The sequence below is a fragment of the Podarcis tiliguerta genome, assembly GCF_965153285.1.
Source record: "Podarcis tiliguerta genome assembly, chromosome: Z".
In the NCBI taxonomy this organism is placed as follows: Eukaryota; Metazoa; Chordata; class Lepidosauria; order Squamata; family Lacertidae; genus Podarcis; species Podarcis tiliguerta.
Window position 1 is genome coordinate 39572390 of NC_139553.1, and position 17676 is coordinate 39590065.

Consider the following 17676-nt stretch of genomic DNA (forward strand, 5'->3'; position numbering starts at 1 on the left):
CTGGTGGGTGTGGTTTGGGAAGAGCAGCCCAGCTGCCCAAATGAGAAGGCCTGTCAGGCCAGATTTGGCCCATGGCCAGGAGGTTCCCCACAGCGGGACACTTGAGAAGGACCCCTGAGGTAGATCGTAGTGTACAGGCAAGATCTGTATTTCCCCCATTTCTCTTGCAGTATTCTGATCTCCTCTGGCCATTTGAATAAATGGACCACAAGCTAAGTGAGTTTTCCGTTTTCCATTGTGTTCATAGACTCCCTCACTTCCTGCTATAAACTGCACAGTTGAAAATGCACGGCCCACTGTATCTTACTACTCGAGACCCCAGGTGACGTCATACAACACATATTACCACAGCACGCCTCACCTGCCACCGTATTCAGCATATGACTTCCAGGTATGTTGGGTCAAATGGCTGCTGTGCTTACTTAAGAGAGAAATCTGCTTTTTTTACAGAGGGGGTGCACCATCAAGCAGTTTCGTTACAACTGCCTCTTTTTTCTATGCAATCTTTTATGTTCCATCCTTTGGAGGAGAGAAAACTATTTTGCCTTTGTCTTGCTGTCATTTCGCCTCTGTTCCTGGCTCCAAATTTTACCTTGTTTTTTTTTGCAGGTGTGGTGAAACACATTTCACTTTTCTGCTCAGTTTCAGCCTGTATAATTGTAGGGAACCTGTGGGCCTTCAGTTGTTATGCGGCTTCAACTCCCATCAGCTCCCAGATGATATGGCTGACAATCAAGGAATGATGGGAGTTTAGCTCAGTCGGTAGAGCATGAGACTCTTTGGGCAGATCTACTCTCATGGTTTATAATGTTTAAAATGTGCTATTAAAATGTGACACCAGAGGGTGCTGGCAAAGAGGGAATGCATGTTAAACATTATAGAACGTTTCTTTTAATGGGATGCGGGTGGCGCTGTGGGTTAAAGCCTCAGCGCCTAGGGCTTGCCGATCGAAAGGTCAGCGGTTCGAATCCCCGCAGCGGGGTGCGCTCCCGTTGTTCGGTCCCAGCGCCTGCCAACCTAGCAGTTCAAAAGCACGTTAAAGTTCAAGTAGATAAATAGGGACCGCTTACTAGCGGGAAGGTAAACGGCGTTTCCGTGTGTGGCTCTGGCTCGCCAGAGCAGCGATGTCACGCTGGCCACGTGACCCGGAAGTGTCTTCGGACAGCGCTGGCCCCCGGCCTCTTGAGTGAGATGGGCGCACAACCCTAGAGTCTGTCAAGACTGGCCCGTACGGGCAGGGGTACCTTTACCTTTACCTTTATTAAAATGTAACACCAGAGGGTGCTGGCAAAGAGGGAATGCATGTTAAACGTTATAGAACGTTACTTTTAATATCGTCCTAATAATGTTTAAAAGATCGATGTAGTTCCAGCCTTTATCCCAGAGTTGTGGGTTTGAACCCCACATTGGGCAAAACATTCCTGTATTGCCCAGAGTTGGATTCTATAGTTCCAATCTGGAGTGCACCAGGGTTCTCACTGCTGGGGCAAATTGATCCTCCTCTTCCTGCGATGATCTTCATATTTCACCAAGTTGGCCCTTGAAGCTGACATGGGGGAGTAGGGCATGAAACTTAATTTTTACAAATTTCTTCAGTAAGCTTAAATATGTGTTTTGGGGGTGAGAGGAATTCAAATCTGCTATTTTGTGATTGGACAACATTTAGCTTGGCAAGTCTGTGCCTGATGAAGAAGCACATAAACTGCTTTCGGAAAGCCAAAGAATTCTAGTTTTACCTTCCGAAAATGTCAGGAAGTGCTGAACAAAAGGAATAATAAATACAAATAATATAAACATACAGTATAACTGCAAGTACTTGACAGTCTCTTTTAATGATTTCTATGCAATTTTACACACGTTTTTACTTAACCAAGCGAAACTAAATTATATTAATTTAACCAAAACATCTTTTGAATTCCCAAGCCATGTTACAACTTTTTAGCACCCCTCATTCTGGAATTCAAAAGCTGAAAAATTCAACATGCCCTAGCGGGGGAGGCGATATAAAGATAAACTCTCCCTGAAATGCCTCATAGCCAGGTCGTAAAAGGTAACAACCAGCGCCTCGCCATGGGTGGAATTCTTGTAAGGACTTCAAACTGGGCTACCAGGCTACTGGGATAGCTCAGTCAGCAGAGCATGAAATGCTTCATCTCAGGCTGGTGGGTTCAAGCCCCACATTGTGCAGAAAGATTCCTGCATTGCACAGCGTTAGATGACCCTTGTGGTCCCTTCTGACTCTACAGTTCTATGAAGCAGGAATTTATATACAGTAATACCTCCGCGAACATCCGCCCCCGTCAACTATCCATTTTGGCGAATGTCCGCAGCAAACCCGGAAGTACTGGAACAGGTTGCTTCCGAGTTTGCTGCTTGCGCATGCGCAGAAGCTCTAAACTGCACTATGTGCAGAAGTGCAAACCACTCCACGCACATGCGCAAAACGGCACTTTATCGAGCATCCCTTTTGTCGAGCGTCTGGGGCTCTGGAACAGATCCCGGACTCAAAACAAGGTACCACTGTATATAGTTCAGAAGTGCATGACCTAGGAAGCTGTTTTAATTCCAGGTCATATCACTGCTACACCTAGCTCAGTACTGGCAGTGGCTCTCAGGTAAGAGGTATCACCTGGGCTGGGGAGGCCTGCCCAGGTAGAGCCCTGAGGGCCAGAAATAGGGGCCTAGAGTCCACATTTGGCTCTCAGGCCTAGGTGATGTTGACAATGCTAAGCTAGAAGGACCAAAGATTGGGCTGTGCTTGAGGCAGCTTTCTCTATGCTGAAGCCACCTCTCTCTCCCTTTCGTTGCAGCATTCCAGTGTCTTCCCGGCCTCCACACCATCTGGCCTTTCTGACGATCCTTTATCGGTGTCGCCGTCACCAAGCTACGTCTGGTCCCCTACTGCTCCTCCTCGTTACTCCCCACCGTACTTTCCACCTTTTGAAAAGCCACCACCTTACACGCCATGAAGGAAGGACGGGTAGAAACTGTGCCACTGGGGCTAATTGTGAAACCTTTTTGTACTGGAGGGAGGGTGGGGAAGAGAGAGGGGGCACACTTATTACATAGCATACATAATCCATTTAAAATAGGGGAACCCTGCAACAGTCTTCCCATAGACCAGGCCTAGGCCAAATTGATGCTAAGTGCCAGCAGCAAGAAGGGACAAATCCTGCATTCAGCACCTGCAGTCTTGCTCTGTTTGCTTCTTCAAAATCCATCATGATTAGTTGGCCGCTGTGGACTTGTTGCTTTGAGGGTTTGGTCACTTTGAGCAAATTGCTGAAAGTGCTGTGTGGCTAATCAGGCACACCCTGCTTTTCTCAAAAGGTGTTGATAAACTGGGGTTCCTAATTGCTTTTCTCCTCTTTAACAAAATTGCTGGGCTGAGTGGAATGTAGCTGACGGTGAAGATTTAAAGGAGGAACCCAAGAGCTTGAGTGTATGAAATGAATACTCTAGACTAGTAGGAGGAAATAATAATAATAATAATAATAATAATAATAATAATAATAATAGATATATGAAGCCTTAATTTTGCACACTGAAAATAGGCCTTTGAATGGGAATTGAAGGTCACTGTAGCTGCAGCTGTTTGTTAGGCAAATGGTACTCTACTGACACCTAGCGACATTCTGTGAGCATTACCTCACAGTAGAAAAACAAAGGTTGCTTCACACACTACTTTTTATCTTTACATATGTTGGTGATGGGTACATATAAATCGGCCTTTATTTCCCTAGTTAGGTTTTTAATATAGCCACAATCAAAAACAGGTGCTATGCCAAATATTTTCTGCTCTTTTAAACAGCACAAAAGCCACACAGTTTGGCTGGATGCACATGATGAAATGTAACTTCCCCCTCTTTCCTTGCAAGAGGATGCTAATTAAGCTGCTTAGCACCTTCAAGCATTGGATTTCCATCATTTGTTCCAACATAAGCCCTGTTTGGGTGTTCAGGCACTCTGCATGTAAACAGACACATGTAAGAGGTGTGGGAAGGGGGGTGCCAAAGCCCACCCCTTACAGCTCATCCTCCACACCCCATTTTATATTAAAGTTCTGCAGATGGAGGTCTTCCGTACTCACAGTGGCTGCTTCTGCTGCTCAGTGGTAGGGCATTTGCCTTGCATATAGGAGTTCTAAGGTTCAGTCCCTGGCATCACTGTGTAAACCATTGCCTGCAATCCTGGAGAGCTGCTGCCAGGCAGTGTACACACAATCCTCAGCTAGTTGGACCATTGTTCTGATTCATTATAAGGCTGGGTTCCCGCGAAACTGTCACAAATAGGGGGGTTTAAATAGTGCAAGCAGCTCAGCCTCCACAAGAAGAGGAGGCTCCCCACCTGTCTTCATGCCACTGGAGTCCCTCAAGTAGAGAGTGTTCGGTGTAGCCATTTTGGGACTCTTGGGTGATCAGGAACTGAGGCTAACATTAACTGTCCTCTAAGCTGTGCAGCTAGCCCTTGACTGCATGCCTGCATTATTCATAGGCTTACATAGTCAGCTTCAAATGACGCACAGCTCTGCATGCAGAATCCTCAGCTTGTACAAATCCTAGGAAATCGTGGTCTGATTTACACTTTATGTTGTAGTCTCTCATACATCTTAATAGGGAACACTCAAATGTTTGAAGCAGGTATGTATATAATTGCAAGTCGTCGTCCCCCTCCCAAAAAACCCCACGGATCCTTAGTGAGTGTTCACTGTGTCTTCTTACAGATCTCTCCCCTTATTTGCGAAGTCCACCACAGCCTGAAGTGGACCAGAGATTCCTGCTTTTAAAAAACAAACAAACACCTTAATGAATTTATTATAAAGGGCTGCTTCTGCTTGCGGCTGAGTTCGAAGGAAGGGGATTTGCCCCAAATAAGAAAAACTAATATTTTAAAGAACACTGCAATTGGAAAGCTTTTAGCTTTCACAGCTCTAGCAATTTAGAAAGTTGCATTTTGTATGTGTGGCCGGTTTGGTGAATCGGACCATGGTTCACTGCAAACAGCAATGCAGACCTAGGTTCAAATTCCTGCTGAGCCGCCAGCCTAACCTACTTCTTGGCGTTTGGGAGGAAAACACATGAAAGAGATTTTGCTGCAACATTTAAATACCTGAATTGTGTAATTGCTTCATGGTAGCTAATCAAGTCTGTATTTTAAGCTGTAAGAGATGGAGGAGTTTGGGAAGCCATGCATTGCATAGCTTAATAGAGGGGTATCCAGTGTGTCCTCCAGATGTTTCTGAGCTACATCATTCAACACCATTGGCCATGCCTGCTGGAGTGATAGTTGTAGGCCAGCAACATTTCCAGGGCACTACATTGGCTACCCCAGGCTTAATATATGTGCTAAGCATCTTAATACTGATACTAGGGAGCTCTCGGGACTTTGTGAGCTTGTGTGTCCTATCACCAATTGAGTGCTGTTCTGCATTGTGGCCAGAGACTGAATGCTATTCATTCTGGGGAGGTGGGAAGGAAAGAGTTGTACAAAAACAGGTATCAGAGCATGTTCTTTTCACCTTGTCAATTCATTCACCGGTTCACTGTTTGCTTGGGATTCACAGAATGCTTTGCGCAAACCAGGGTTAGCCAGCATGGTAGACTCCAGACACTGGACTGCACTTCCCCTATCTTGCAGGCCAACCTCATTGTGTAAAGTCACAGAAGCAGGTGGTAAAAAAGCCTGAGCTGAAGAGTTGTGCATTTCAATAGCCTGGATCTTCTCTTCTCATTAATGCCACTGCCTCGACATCACACTAAAGCTGCAAGGCTGTATCTACTTACTTTGCAGTAAGCCTAATCAAATTCGGTGAGATTTACTTCCAAAATAGCCAAAGATAGGAATGTGCTATAAAAGTTTTTCATTGCCTAAAAACCCATTGCCTAAAAATCATCTGAGGATTTTAAGAGATGTTTTCCATCAGGGCTGGGGAACCTGTGGCCCGTCGGATGGCATTGGACTCTAAATTCCATCAGCTACAGACAGCAGTCGTCATCAGCGACGCCAAAAGCTGGAGACCGGCAACTTGAAGTCCACAGGTTCCTCAGTGTAGCTTCTAGTTCATTCAGCAGCATATAAAACGGGCATGCTCTCTTGCATCATAAGCCCAAGGTTTGCCAAAATGTTGTGGTGTTCTCATTCCCATCTGCAGGGCTTTGCTCAAGGTTTGTCAGGTTTCAAAGCAACTTAAGCAGAGCAGTTAACACATCCTTGCCCCATGTCCACCTTTTCTCCAGAATATCTTGGGGCATGAGCTTTTTGGAGTGGGAGGGTTTGACTCTGCACTAAGATTTCATTTATTGTGTTAACCTCATTGTTTAGCAATCCCTGCTATCATACTCTTAAGAGTCTACTCTAGAACAGGGCTGGCCTCTAACAGTACCTTTAGATTTCATTATCATCGAGTGCCAAAGACATTTGAACAAATGGAATGGTTATGTCACAGTGTCCTTGCTGCTTTTAAAAAAGTCTCTTTTTTTACATGATGAAAATAGCAGTTATCTCCACCCTGGTGACTAGGTTGCTTTTTAGCTTTGATAGAAGTGTATGCAATCACCTGTAAATGTAAACACAGAAGTCACATGCGCTGTATTTTCATCTTCAAATCCATTTCTTGTGAGAATGTAATGCACACATGGTTCATGTGCCCTCGGAATAATTTATAAAAATAAAAATGGTAAGAATTTTGTTTACGTTTTAATTTTGTGGCAGGGTTAGCTGGTTCCCAAATTCTTATCCCTGCCTATATCTGCCTATATACATAAAAACGTAAGGCTGTCACCATACAGCCCCGTTAAGAGAATGTGTAGCACCTCCTAACTTGGATTTGCATTGATTCAAGGTGGAGGAGGGGAGAAGACAGGTTTCAGAATGGTGGCTATAAACAACAGCAGAGGTATGAATAAAGCTGGGTTGGAAGGATGCAGAAGAGCAGTGTATATGGGTGGGTGGGGGGCCTTGAAGGAGCTGTGGAGGGTTGGGCAAGGAATAAAGGGAGGCAGTAGGTGAGCAATACAAGTAGGAACAGCAAACCCTAGCATGCTTTTTAAAAGGAACAGCATGCTTAAACAGCCTGGCCCCAAACTCTCATCTGCTGGCAGTACAAAGGGTTTCACTCCCAGCTATACAAAGTGTTTAAGGAGACATGGTGCCTTTCAAATGCTGTTTGACTACAACTCCTATCAGCCCCAGCCAGCATTGCCAATGCAGAGGGGTTACTGGGAGATGTAGTCTAATGATATATGGAGGGGCACCATGTTGGGGACACCCCCCCCCCCCGTGTTTGCACAGAAACATGGCTTCCATTATAATCCCGCTTCTGCAGCTGAATTTTGGTCACTGTAAATAACTGCAAGAATTCTTAAGTACAGGCTTTTGACCAAAAGAACTTAGGCAAGAAAGGGTTGTTGGCAGAGAAGGAGAGAGGTGAGGTGAGCTGCTTGTATTTAAGGCCCTGGTAACAAAGAGAAGCATTTGAGGGTGAACATGAAAAGTACGCTGCTGCTTTTCACAGCTAGCAAACAAATGGAGGGCCAATAAATGAGTGGTAGGTCACACTCTGCATTCAGATCCCAGCCTTAGAGTTTAAATAAAGATCAGGTAGCAGCAGGTGATAGGGAAAATGCCTGCTTGATACTGGGTTAGATGGGCAAATGCATCAAGGCAGTTTTCTATGCTAAAAAAAAAGGTAAAGGACCCCTCACAGTTAAGTCCAGTCGCGAACGACTCTGGGCAGCTTATTTATTATTTGTGCTCATAATGGTATTGGGGCAGTTATACACAGTCGTGCTTTCCATACCGATCGAGCCTGTAACAGTCTGGGGACAGATACAGAACATGCACTAAGTGCACTAAGCAACGTAGCATCAAGCCCTGTTAACGTTTCGTACTACAGATGTCCTGGTTTGTTTTATTTTTGTCCTAGTTGTTCTGCTGTAGTGCAAGAGTGCCCCCTCCAGATAACATTGGGGAAGCATCACAGAACTACTAGTGCAGCAGAATAATAATGCACTATTATTGCATAAAGACATGTTGCAGAACACATTCACAAAAAGACACCAATCTAGAGGGGCTGGGGGACTTTATCAACAAGGGAAATTTGGGGAAAATGTTGGGTGTGCTGCTACAGGGTGCCTTCTCATGGGCAATAAAGGCCTAGCCAGTCAATTGTGTGAACCCTTGAAAACACACCATCTGCTGCAAAATGGTGTGTGTGTGTGTCTGCAGTAGATGCTCTGAAGTTCCACAGTAAAGGAGCTGACGTGGAAAGTGCTTCCTAAACAAAAACGTTTTTAAAACCAATCACCTATATAAAACACAAGCTAAATGAATGGAATAATAACAAAATGACTCCCCATTCTTTTACCCCGATGCAGCCGAAAATATGTGCACAAAAGCAGCCTCTCTCGTCTGTAGCTGGTACCAATGTCCCGTTTGCATCACAGTTTAACTCTCCTGAACTGATAGGTCCATCTTTTGATGTACAGCTCGACCCAGGGTCACCAATTGTCACAAGGGACAAGTAGGTTGTGCCTTGAGTTGGATGTAGGGCTCTGAGAATTACTCCCAAGGGAGAAGAGACACGGGGTAACTTGATTGCCTCCACTGTAGGACACCAGCTCTACCATGCTTCCCTTTCTCATTTGGCATCAGGCGACAGCAAATAGATGCAAAGCAGAGCCATTCCATTGCCTTTTCTCCCTGAATTGTTTTAATCCCAGCTGGTTTTTATAGTTGCTGTTTAAGAATTCTGCTTGTTGGCTCCCCTTCCCCCCCTCCTTATGTCTTCTGGAATGCAAGCCTTTTTGATAAGCTTATGTAAAGTGCTCTGGGATACTTTCTGTTGTTGTTTTGCTAAACTGCAGGGTTAGTCTGAATAAATAATATTTTTTGAAAACAACAACAGCAAAACCAATTAGATTTTGAGACATACTATATAAATGAGCTAAAACAATGGTTTTTCATTGGTAAATAAAGGTAAAGGACCCCTGGGTGGTTAAGTCCAGTCAAAGGCGACTCGGGTGTAGCGCTCATCTCGCTTTCAGGCCAAGGGAGCCGGCGTTTGTCCACAGACAGATTTCCATGTCAGAAGCATGACTAAACCGCTTCTGGACCTGACATTGGACCCCACAGACTTGTCATTGTCCCTATTCAGATTAATCGCCTCTTTCCTTCAGTTTATGCCTGCAAAGGAATCCAAATCTGACTTTCAAAAACTGGGCAGCAGCAAAAGCCATCCATGAACAGCAATCCCAGAAACAACTGTTTTTGTTTTTTCCTCTCAATAATGAACTGTTTGCGCATTGGGAAAATTAATAGCTTTTTATTTTTTTGCCATACAAAGCTCTAAGAACTAAAGGTCAAGTATTGGTTAATGAAAAGCAAAACACAATTCCCAAAAAAGTATGTTAAAGAAAGAAACTGTACAAATTATATACATTACAGTACTGTATTGATTCAATATTATTTTTTAAGAAGGATAAAGCTCAGTAGAAACCAGTATGGAATAAACCACGGCCCCCACCCCTTAAAAAAAGTTCTATGCTTTAGTAGGAAATAAATACGCAATGCATTGATATTCCCCCCCTTACATGTTTTAATTTTATACTGGAATGTCATGATATGGATTATGAAATGAAATCATTAAGGAGAACTTAACACTCTCCTACCCACCTCACCCTCGCAATACCACTTACTTGGACTTAAGGGTTGTTTGTATACATTACAGTGGTACCTCGGTTTAAGAACAGCCCTGTTTACAAACTATTCGGCTTACGAACTCTGCAAAACTGGAAGTAGTGTCCTGGTTTGCGAACTATACCTCGGTCTAAGAACAGAATCCGAACGGTGGAAGGGCTCCAGCGGTGGGAGCCCTCATTAGGGAAAGAACGCCACAGTTTAAAAATGGTTTCTGTTTAAGAACGGACTTCCAGAATGGATTAAGTTTGTAAACCGAGGTACAACTGTATACAGAAAGGTGGTGGCAGAAAGGTGGTGACTGTACCACCTCAGTCTGCAGGTAGGCCAGGTGCATAGCTGTCAACTTTCAGATTTGAAAATAAGGGATTAGCAGCCTGGAAAATAAGGGATCAGCAGCCTCACCTGTCCCAGGGACAGTCTACGGGATATCTTAACAATCCGGGATCATAGCTGTCAACTTTCAGATTTCAAAATAAGGGATCAGCAGCCTCGAAAATAAGGGATCAGCAGCCTCACCTGTCCCGGGGACAGTCTATGGGATATCTAACAATCTGGGATAGCAGCGGGAAGCAGCGGGAAACGGCACTGGAATAAGGGAATAAGGGAAGGTTGGCAGCTATGGTCAGGTGTCATGCATTAAACTTGCAAGAAGAGGGATATGCTGAAGTGTTCTCCCTTGCTGTATGCAAGGTGATGGGCAAAGCACTCAAAAAACATGAATGCAGACTGATGTGGTACTTCCAGAAGTGTGCCACCTTATTCGGGGTATCGTGCAAGATGGACGCAGCAGAACTCGCCCGAAACAAGTTCAACCAAAATCAAGGGCACTTAGTTCCAAACAGGACACGTTTGGAATGGTGTCAATAAACCGCTATTATTTTAACCTTGAGTACAGATTTGCTATGGGGTTTCTGGTTAATATCTAGCTCTTCTGTACAAACACATTTTTAGGTTACAGTAACCTTCCTCCCCACAGTCAACATGCTAATATTTACAGAAAGGTGATAAGTGAGGATAGAAACCAAAGGTGTTTCTTTTTAACCCTACAAAAAGCAAAAGTCAGGTAGGGGCTTTAATATCGAAACGATAGGGTGTCACAAAAATGGCTGAAGGTACAGAAAGGGTACAGCGTCACCTCCAACCCATAATTACTAAAAGCAGAGGGTTTCAAAAATATAAACACACTTTATACGGACTTTTCAACTTTGGATACTGAAACTTTCTTCCTAGGAAAAGCAAGGAACCTGAGATGCCTGCATGTATGATTCTTCTACCAAAAACATACAGCTTGGAACCCTATTGTCCAGTTTTCTTTTACACTTAATCAAAAGGAAAAAAGAAAAAGATGCCTTCTATAGGCATGATTCGGGGCTGTATCCAACATGAAGTCATACTCGAGTAGAACCACTGAAAATAATGGGCGTGAACAACTTAGGTTCATTAATTTCAATCAGCCTACTCTGAGTAGGATACGATCCCTTTAAGTTTTAAAAAGTTTCAACAATTATGTCCCGGTTCTCCTAAAATTACCAGGGAGCCTAGATCTGCAGTGGCGCAGTGCAGGACGGGGACAGAGCTGGGAGTTGGAAAGGATGAGGGTCATCTAGTCCAACCCCCTGCAATGCAGGAATCTTGTTGACCAACCCAGGACTGGAATAAGACTCCCTTTCTCAGGTATAGTTGCAGGGGGGGGGGTGTTAAAAGGAGAGGAACCCTCCATTTGCCCTCATCTTTCCTTTGGTGGCAGCAAAGGCATTGGGTCTGGAATCTAAGAAGGGAAGTGAGAAGGGGCACCCAGACCCATTTCAGGGGGAGTTCCTCTTAAGGAAACTTGGGAGGGTGGTGCTCCCTGTCCAGAAGCCCAGTTTGGGGGCTGAAGCATCACAGCACTCCCTACCAGGTTGTGCATGTTTGCTTCAAAGCTGTACATGCTATAGGGGACCCTGACCTTGGACAACCCCCTATTGGTTGTACGAGTGTCCACCAACACTCAGGCTGCTCAGTCTTTTGATCCATGCCCTAGGCCTACACTAAACCTATTCACTGTAATCGATCAATAAAGTTGTGGCCTTTATTATTCTCAGCTATGTATCATGGTTTATTTCTGTACTCCTTCCTCTGTGCTGCCGCTAGTATTCTCTGGAAGTGTAGGTTGTATAACTCCTCCATAACTAGCATCTGCTATAAGATGCACAAAACCTATCGTTTGAAGGAATAGTGAGCAATTTTTACTTAGCACAAAGCAACTTTTCTTTTGCTAAGAACTACTAATATTTTCTCTTTAACAGGGATCTGGTTCACTCCTAAAATTTTAGAGAAACTTGGAAGCATGCCTCCTGTACCAGAAGACACCAATTTCAACTAGTGATTAAAATTATCATCACCACCACAAATCACAGATTTAAATATGAACCACTCACTTTAAAACATGATTTATGGAAATATTTTCTTTTTAATCCCTCCCCCATAAACAAAATGTATTCTCAGTCTAGATAACAAAGGACCTTTGCCCATTACTGCAAACACAGATTTCCAACATCCTTTTTGTCATAGTTTATCACATTTCAACAGACCTTACTTTCTTGCCAGAAAAGTAGATATATATTTTTTTAATCAAGGGATTAAAATCTAAAGGTGAAGGACCAGGAGCAAGACCTTGGGGGGTCATGGCAGAGGGCTTGGTTAAGACGTCAAACCGGTGGTGCAATAGCCATGAAAAAGAGGGTGACGCTCCTTAGAGGAAAGATTACAGACTTTTTAGTTTAGAGAAAAGGCTAGGAAGAGGCAAGCTGATAAAAGTTTATAAAATAGTGGGAAAAGTGGATTTTTAAAAAATTCTCCCCCTCTCATGGACATCCAATGCAGCTGAATGTTGGAAGATTCAATATTTCTCCATGCAGCACATAGTCAAACTATGGAACTAGTTTCCCCAGGAAGCAGCGATGGCCAGCAACTTGGATGGCTTTAAAAGAGTATTAGACAAATACCTAAAGGAGAGGGCTATTAATGGCTTCTTGCCATGATGGCTATATGCTCTACTTCCACAGTTGGAGGCAGCAATGGTTCCAAATAGCTGTGCTGGAAATCATAGAAGGGAAGAGTGCTCTTGTGCTCATGTTTTGCTTTCTGGTTTACCACAGGCACCTGGTTGGCCGCAGGAGTAGATGGGCCATTGGCACGATCTAGCAGGCTATTCTTATGTTCTTAAAATTAAGGTCCAGAGGTGGTTGCGTTTAAAATGAAATGTTTATTTCACAAAACATGGGGAGAGGGAATTCTAAAGTGGTGGGAAGAAGAGATTTTAACGACATACCACTGATTTCTAGCTACTTCTATTCATCACAATCCTTTCCCGTCTTCTATAACGTCTCCACACACACCCTACAACCCCGCGTAATTTACAAAAATTTAGGACGTCATTCAATGTAAAGCAACAGACTACATGACTGCTGACCAGTTTACTTGGGACAAGCTCCCCCCCCCCCAAGATGGAGTTTTACTATAACCACAGCATTTTAAAAAAATGTGTAACATTGTGCAAGGGGGGGGGGGGAGTAAACAGGCACAATGTCTGAGACCTGACAAACCCCTGAACGTACATGAGATGTTAAATCCTTATCAGAACTCCTAACTAACCTGACAGTTACCTTGAAATGAAGTCAAACTAACTAAGTTCATGAAAAACTATAAATAAATTCAATTATGGAAAAAATGACAGTAAGCCCGCAACTTACACGGGGGTTATGTTCTGGGGAGAGTCAAAGCACTTTGGGTGCAATAGCAGCTGGAATTGCCAGCCTTTTTTTACCCCTGAACACTCTCCTCTTTCTGCCCCCTTTAAAAAAAACGTTTTGCCAAGCACATGAAGTTGAATGCACGCTAGTTAAATGTAAGCGGTGGGCGTATTGTACATCGTTTGAAGCGTAACTTTGGGAAACAGCTTCCACACCCTTCAGCACAAAACAAAAACCCACCTATACAGTTATATCTGTCACCACCTTTTCCCATGGTGAGCTAAATGGAAAACGGCAGCTTAATCCAAACCACCAACATGGTTTCAGCAAAAGGAGGGTCTGACATAATTCCTTGATATTGGAGGGTAGAAAATGTGGGCAGACTGAAGAAGGGCAATGTCACTGGACAATTTTGCTGACAAAGCCCCTCCTGTGTTGAAGGATAGAACACAATAGTCCAGCCACTGCGTCTTTTTAATCACCAAATATAAATAAAACTTGTTCAGGCTTCTTCAAACAAATAACATCTTTTCTCCTCCAAGATAACAAGCTTACATTATGAGCAATTTTTGTGAAGGCAGAATGGCTATTTTGGAGCAGAACAGATTTGGGATGCCACTTAGAAAATAATTTGATTTATGGACAGGATGATTGGACCTTCACACACCCTCCCGCAACAACACTGTATTTTCCATTATGTTAAAAGGAGTGCAATGATTTCTACTATAAAAAAGAACTAAGCTATAATCAGGAAACCTATCCAGACTGCCTTTATGTAGTCTCAAACAATTAAAAAAAAATCAGTTTTAAAGTGCTAGCATGAAAGAAGGGATTACATAATAGGTGGTTCAAGAGGCAAGAAATGTTCCCATTATTCTACAAGTTATCGGGGTCATTTCTCATTACAAAAGACTCTAAACTTACGTGGGGGTTATGTTGCAGGGATTGCACCTAATGCCAAAGTCATGTTTGGTCAAAACACACTGGGTTCAATGGCAGGAGGGATTGTCACAGTCCTTTTTCCTGGACATCTGCCCCCTATTTAATTTTTTTTTAAAAAAATTGCCAAACACATGAAGCTGAATGCGCATGGGTTATAAATGCATAAGTTGTGAGTTACCTTTATTGTAAAGAAGCCACACCTTTTCAAACAATTATTTCACCAGATTTTGATCCATGATAATGAACCAAACACATTTAACACCTAGCTTCTCAAGTGCCTTTTCCCATATTCAAGTGAAGCGTTTTTCTTTCCCTGACCAATTTTCTTTCACAAGCATCTCTGAAACTTATAGGCATTCTAGTCTTAACATACTACATTTTGTTGGCTAGGCATTAACACACTGACTTGTTATATAACATGAGATGTCCTACAACTTTTTTCAAGCAGCCCATTTAAAGAAGTTTTTCTTTATATATATATATATCTATATATATATATATCTATATTTCTATTTCGATCAGAGAGAAGATTCAGTAAGATTCCGGTATAACAAACTCAAATTCAGTACTGCCATCCGATGGATTTTGTTTGAATAGTGATTCATTTCCCTGTGGAACAAAGATATCATCCCAGGTCATTGGCTTTGCTGAAGGGTTAGGGGCTGATTCTTGAGGGGCTTCTTTTGCAGGGTCAACAGGATAAACAAGAGCATTGTCATTTACCATAGACATATCGCTGGAACTACCTGAAATATATGCATAATTTCTGATCTGCAGAGACCGACAGGGATGCAAGCGATATAGCTTGGACTCGCCAGAAGGATCCTGGCTGTGAACCGATCTTACATGCGTGGCCATGACCTGATAGTTGATGAAACACTGGCCACATGCCAAGCACTGGTACCGCCGCTCCCCGGTGTGGTGAATTTCATGCTTGGTGCGGTACTCTGCAAGAGGAAAAACCTTCTCGCAATAGCGACATGGATACTTCTTCTCCCAAGAATGCACGTTGAAGTGTCTCCGCAAACTTGTAAGACAAACGTAAGACCTCCTACACACAATGCAGATGTAGTAGACCTTGCCATCCATTATGAGCTCATAGTGATCATCATGCTTTACTTTGAGGCGCTTCCTGTTTGTAGAATCGTCCTCTGATGTTCTGGGCATGTCATCCAACTGCACTTCTCCATCAGCCTCATCTTTCACAGGAATTACGATATCATAGGTATCTTCACCGATGTTTGCATAAACCTTGCAACCGGTCGACAAGCCTTCTATCTCAGTAGCTTTATCTAAAGTGATGGTCTTCTGGCCTTCTGTCACATGCTTTGGCACAGAGCCCGCTGGAGCGTCGTTGTTGCTCCCAGGAAGAACATCAGAAACTTTCTTTTTGGACTTTCTGGGTTGGGAGACTGGTTCTTGGGGAAAGCTAGGACTGTGCTTCTTCGGTACACCTGTGGCATCAGGCGCAGCGGCTGGTTTAGGAGTGGTGGGCTGCTGGACCAAAGAACTGCTGCTTGCTGACCCTGGGCTGGACGAACCGAGTATGTCGTCGTCATCTTCAACATCCTCATCCTCATCCTCTTCTTCATCAATGGCATTGGTCTCCATGTCAGTTAAGGAGTCATTAATAGATGGCTGCTGATTCTCTTCGGGGATAGGAGATACCTCTATTTCATGTGATGAGCCAGCATTCGGCAAAGCTCCAATCTGCGGCCTATTTAACACAAGCATATTTGAAGCTGCAGGTTTTGGAACCAAGGGGACAAACGGCTCAGTAGGTACTTGGTTTTCAGTTGGATTTGACTGGCCAGGGCATGAGTCAAGCCTCGGAGCTGTCACTGACTGAGGTGGGGAACTGCTGGTACAATTTATTTGGTCAGGGACTCCCACAGGATTTAGGCAAGGCTGGTTCTGTGCTACTACAGTAGGCTCCAGGGGACAGTCCTTTGGAGTCACAAGCTCGGAGCAGAAAATGACGTCGTCATCGTCAGAATCACTAATGGTAATCTTTGCAGAATCACACGCTTCCCCATGCAACGAGACCGTTACAGCAGGCTTCTCATCAATTAGATTTTGGCCCCCAGCTGGTGTTGGAGGCTTCTGTACTTCGAGGCCATTAGTTTCAGAGTTGGGCCATTCTGAAGCGCCAGGCTTGACACTTCCTGACATACTTTTCACCTGCTGCAAAGGACCACCCAAATCAGCAAGGAATTTAACTCCCAGCAACTGCCCTGATTTAATTAACTCATCGAGCATGTCCGAACTCACCCGGACTATTTTGGAGCTGTAAATGTAATTGAGAATTTCTGCAAAAATCTCTGCTCTGATGAAGTTCAGTTCAACCACTTGACCTGCAAGTGCGAAAAGCTGGTGGAAATAAGTGCTGGAGGCTGAAAGGACATTTCTGTGGGCTCGAAATTTCCGGTCCTCCACAATGATGGTAACATCACAGAAAAGTCCGTGTCCTCGCTGTTCGTCCAAAGCCTTTAACAGCATGCCAGAGTACTGGGTGTTTGTTGCGGTGATTAGCTTCTGGGTCTCCATTCCTACAATGAGAAAGAGAAGTGTGTTCATATGTATCTGCTACAGAAGGAGATGCTTATACTCTGCGCCCCAAATATCATCTTGAATGTTCAGTAGCAGCATCTTGAACCAGAATGAAAGCTTTTAAATTGGAATGTTAATGAATTTGACTTACGAGATTATCTTGCTTGGAAGCCATGTATTAAGGAGCAACTCAGAGTTCCTCAAAACGGAAAGCATTAAGAATATTAACTACTACATTTCCCAATAACCTGGGCTATGATCTTAAACTACAGTGGTACCTCAGGATGCAAACGGGATCCCTTCCAGAACCCCGTTCACATCCTGAAGTGAATGCAACCTGTGTCTTCTGTGCGTGCCGCGATTCGCCGCTTCCGCGCATGTGCGTGACATCATTTTGACCGCCTGCGCATGTACGAGCGGTGAAACCCGGAAGTAACGCACTCCGTTACTTCCGGGTCGCCGTGGAGCGCAACCCAAAAGCGCTCATCCTGAAGCATATTCAACCCGAGGTATGACTGTACTTATTTTAAAAGTAAATTCTCTTAACAATAATGGCCCTTATTTTTGCATAATGTGTTTAAAGTTGCATGTGTTACTGAGGGGGGGAATCATCCAAAAGAGTGTGTGTACAAAGACTGGGTTCAGTTCCAGATACTATCAGATGGAAAAGCTGTGCTTAAAAAAACCAAATAATTTATTAATGTCCCAAACTAAATGCTGTTTTCCTTCAAATGAAGCCAAATGTTATAAG

The 17676-nt window shown here is 43.7% G+C and overlaps 2 protein-coding genes across 5 annotated transcripts in view; one reads left to right on the forward strand and one right to left on the reverse strand.

The window, feature by feature from the left end:
* Nucleotides 1-6687, forward strand: part of TMEM255A (transmembrane protein 255A) — a 33201-nt gene extending 26514 nt beyond the window's left edge. The window contains exons 8-10 of one of the 2 annotated variants that reach the window (XR_014506942.1): nucleotides 248-391; nucleotides 2811-4778; nucleotides 4823-6687. Coding sequence is in view for 1 of the 2 variants with exons in the window: in XM_083422353.1 (XP_083278479.1) it covers nucleotides 248-391; nucleotides 2811-2969 (303 nt within the window). In the remaining variant the exon portion in view is untranslated. Of the gene's footprint in view, nucleotides 1-247; nucleotides 392-2810 lie in introns of both variants that reach the window. The other variant, XM_083422353.1, reaches the window with a different exon arrangement.
* LOC310668967 (protein ATP1B4-like) overlaps nucleotides 1-17676 on the reverse strand; it is a 91197-nt gene that overhangs the window by 53468 nt on the left and 20053 nt on the right. For 2 of the 3 annotated variants that reach the window (XM_083422325.1, XM_083422326.1), the window contains exon 2: nucleotides 12132-16924. The exons of the other annotated variant lie outside the window; for it this stretch is intronic. In XM_083422325.1, coding sequence (XP_083278451.1) covers nucleotides 14907-16924 — 2018 coding nt within the window. In that variant the 3' untranslated portion in view covers nucleotides 12132-14906. Of the gene's footprint in view, nucleotides 1-12131; nucleotides 16925-17676 lie in introns of those variants that run through there. 3 annotated transcript variants of the gene reach the window in all.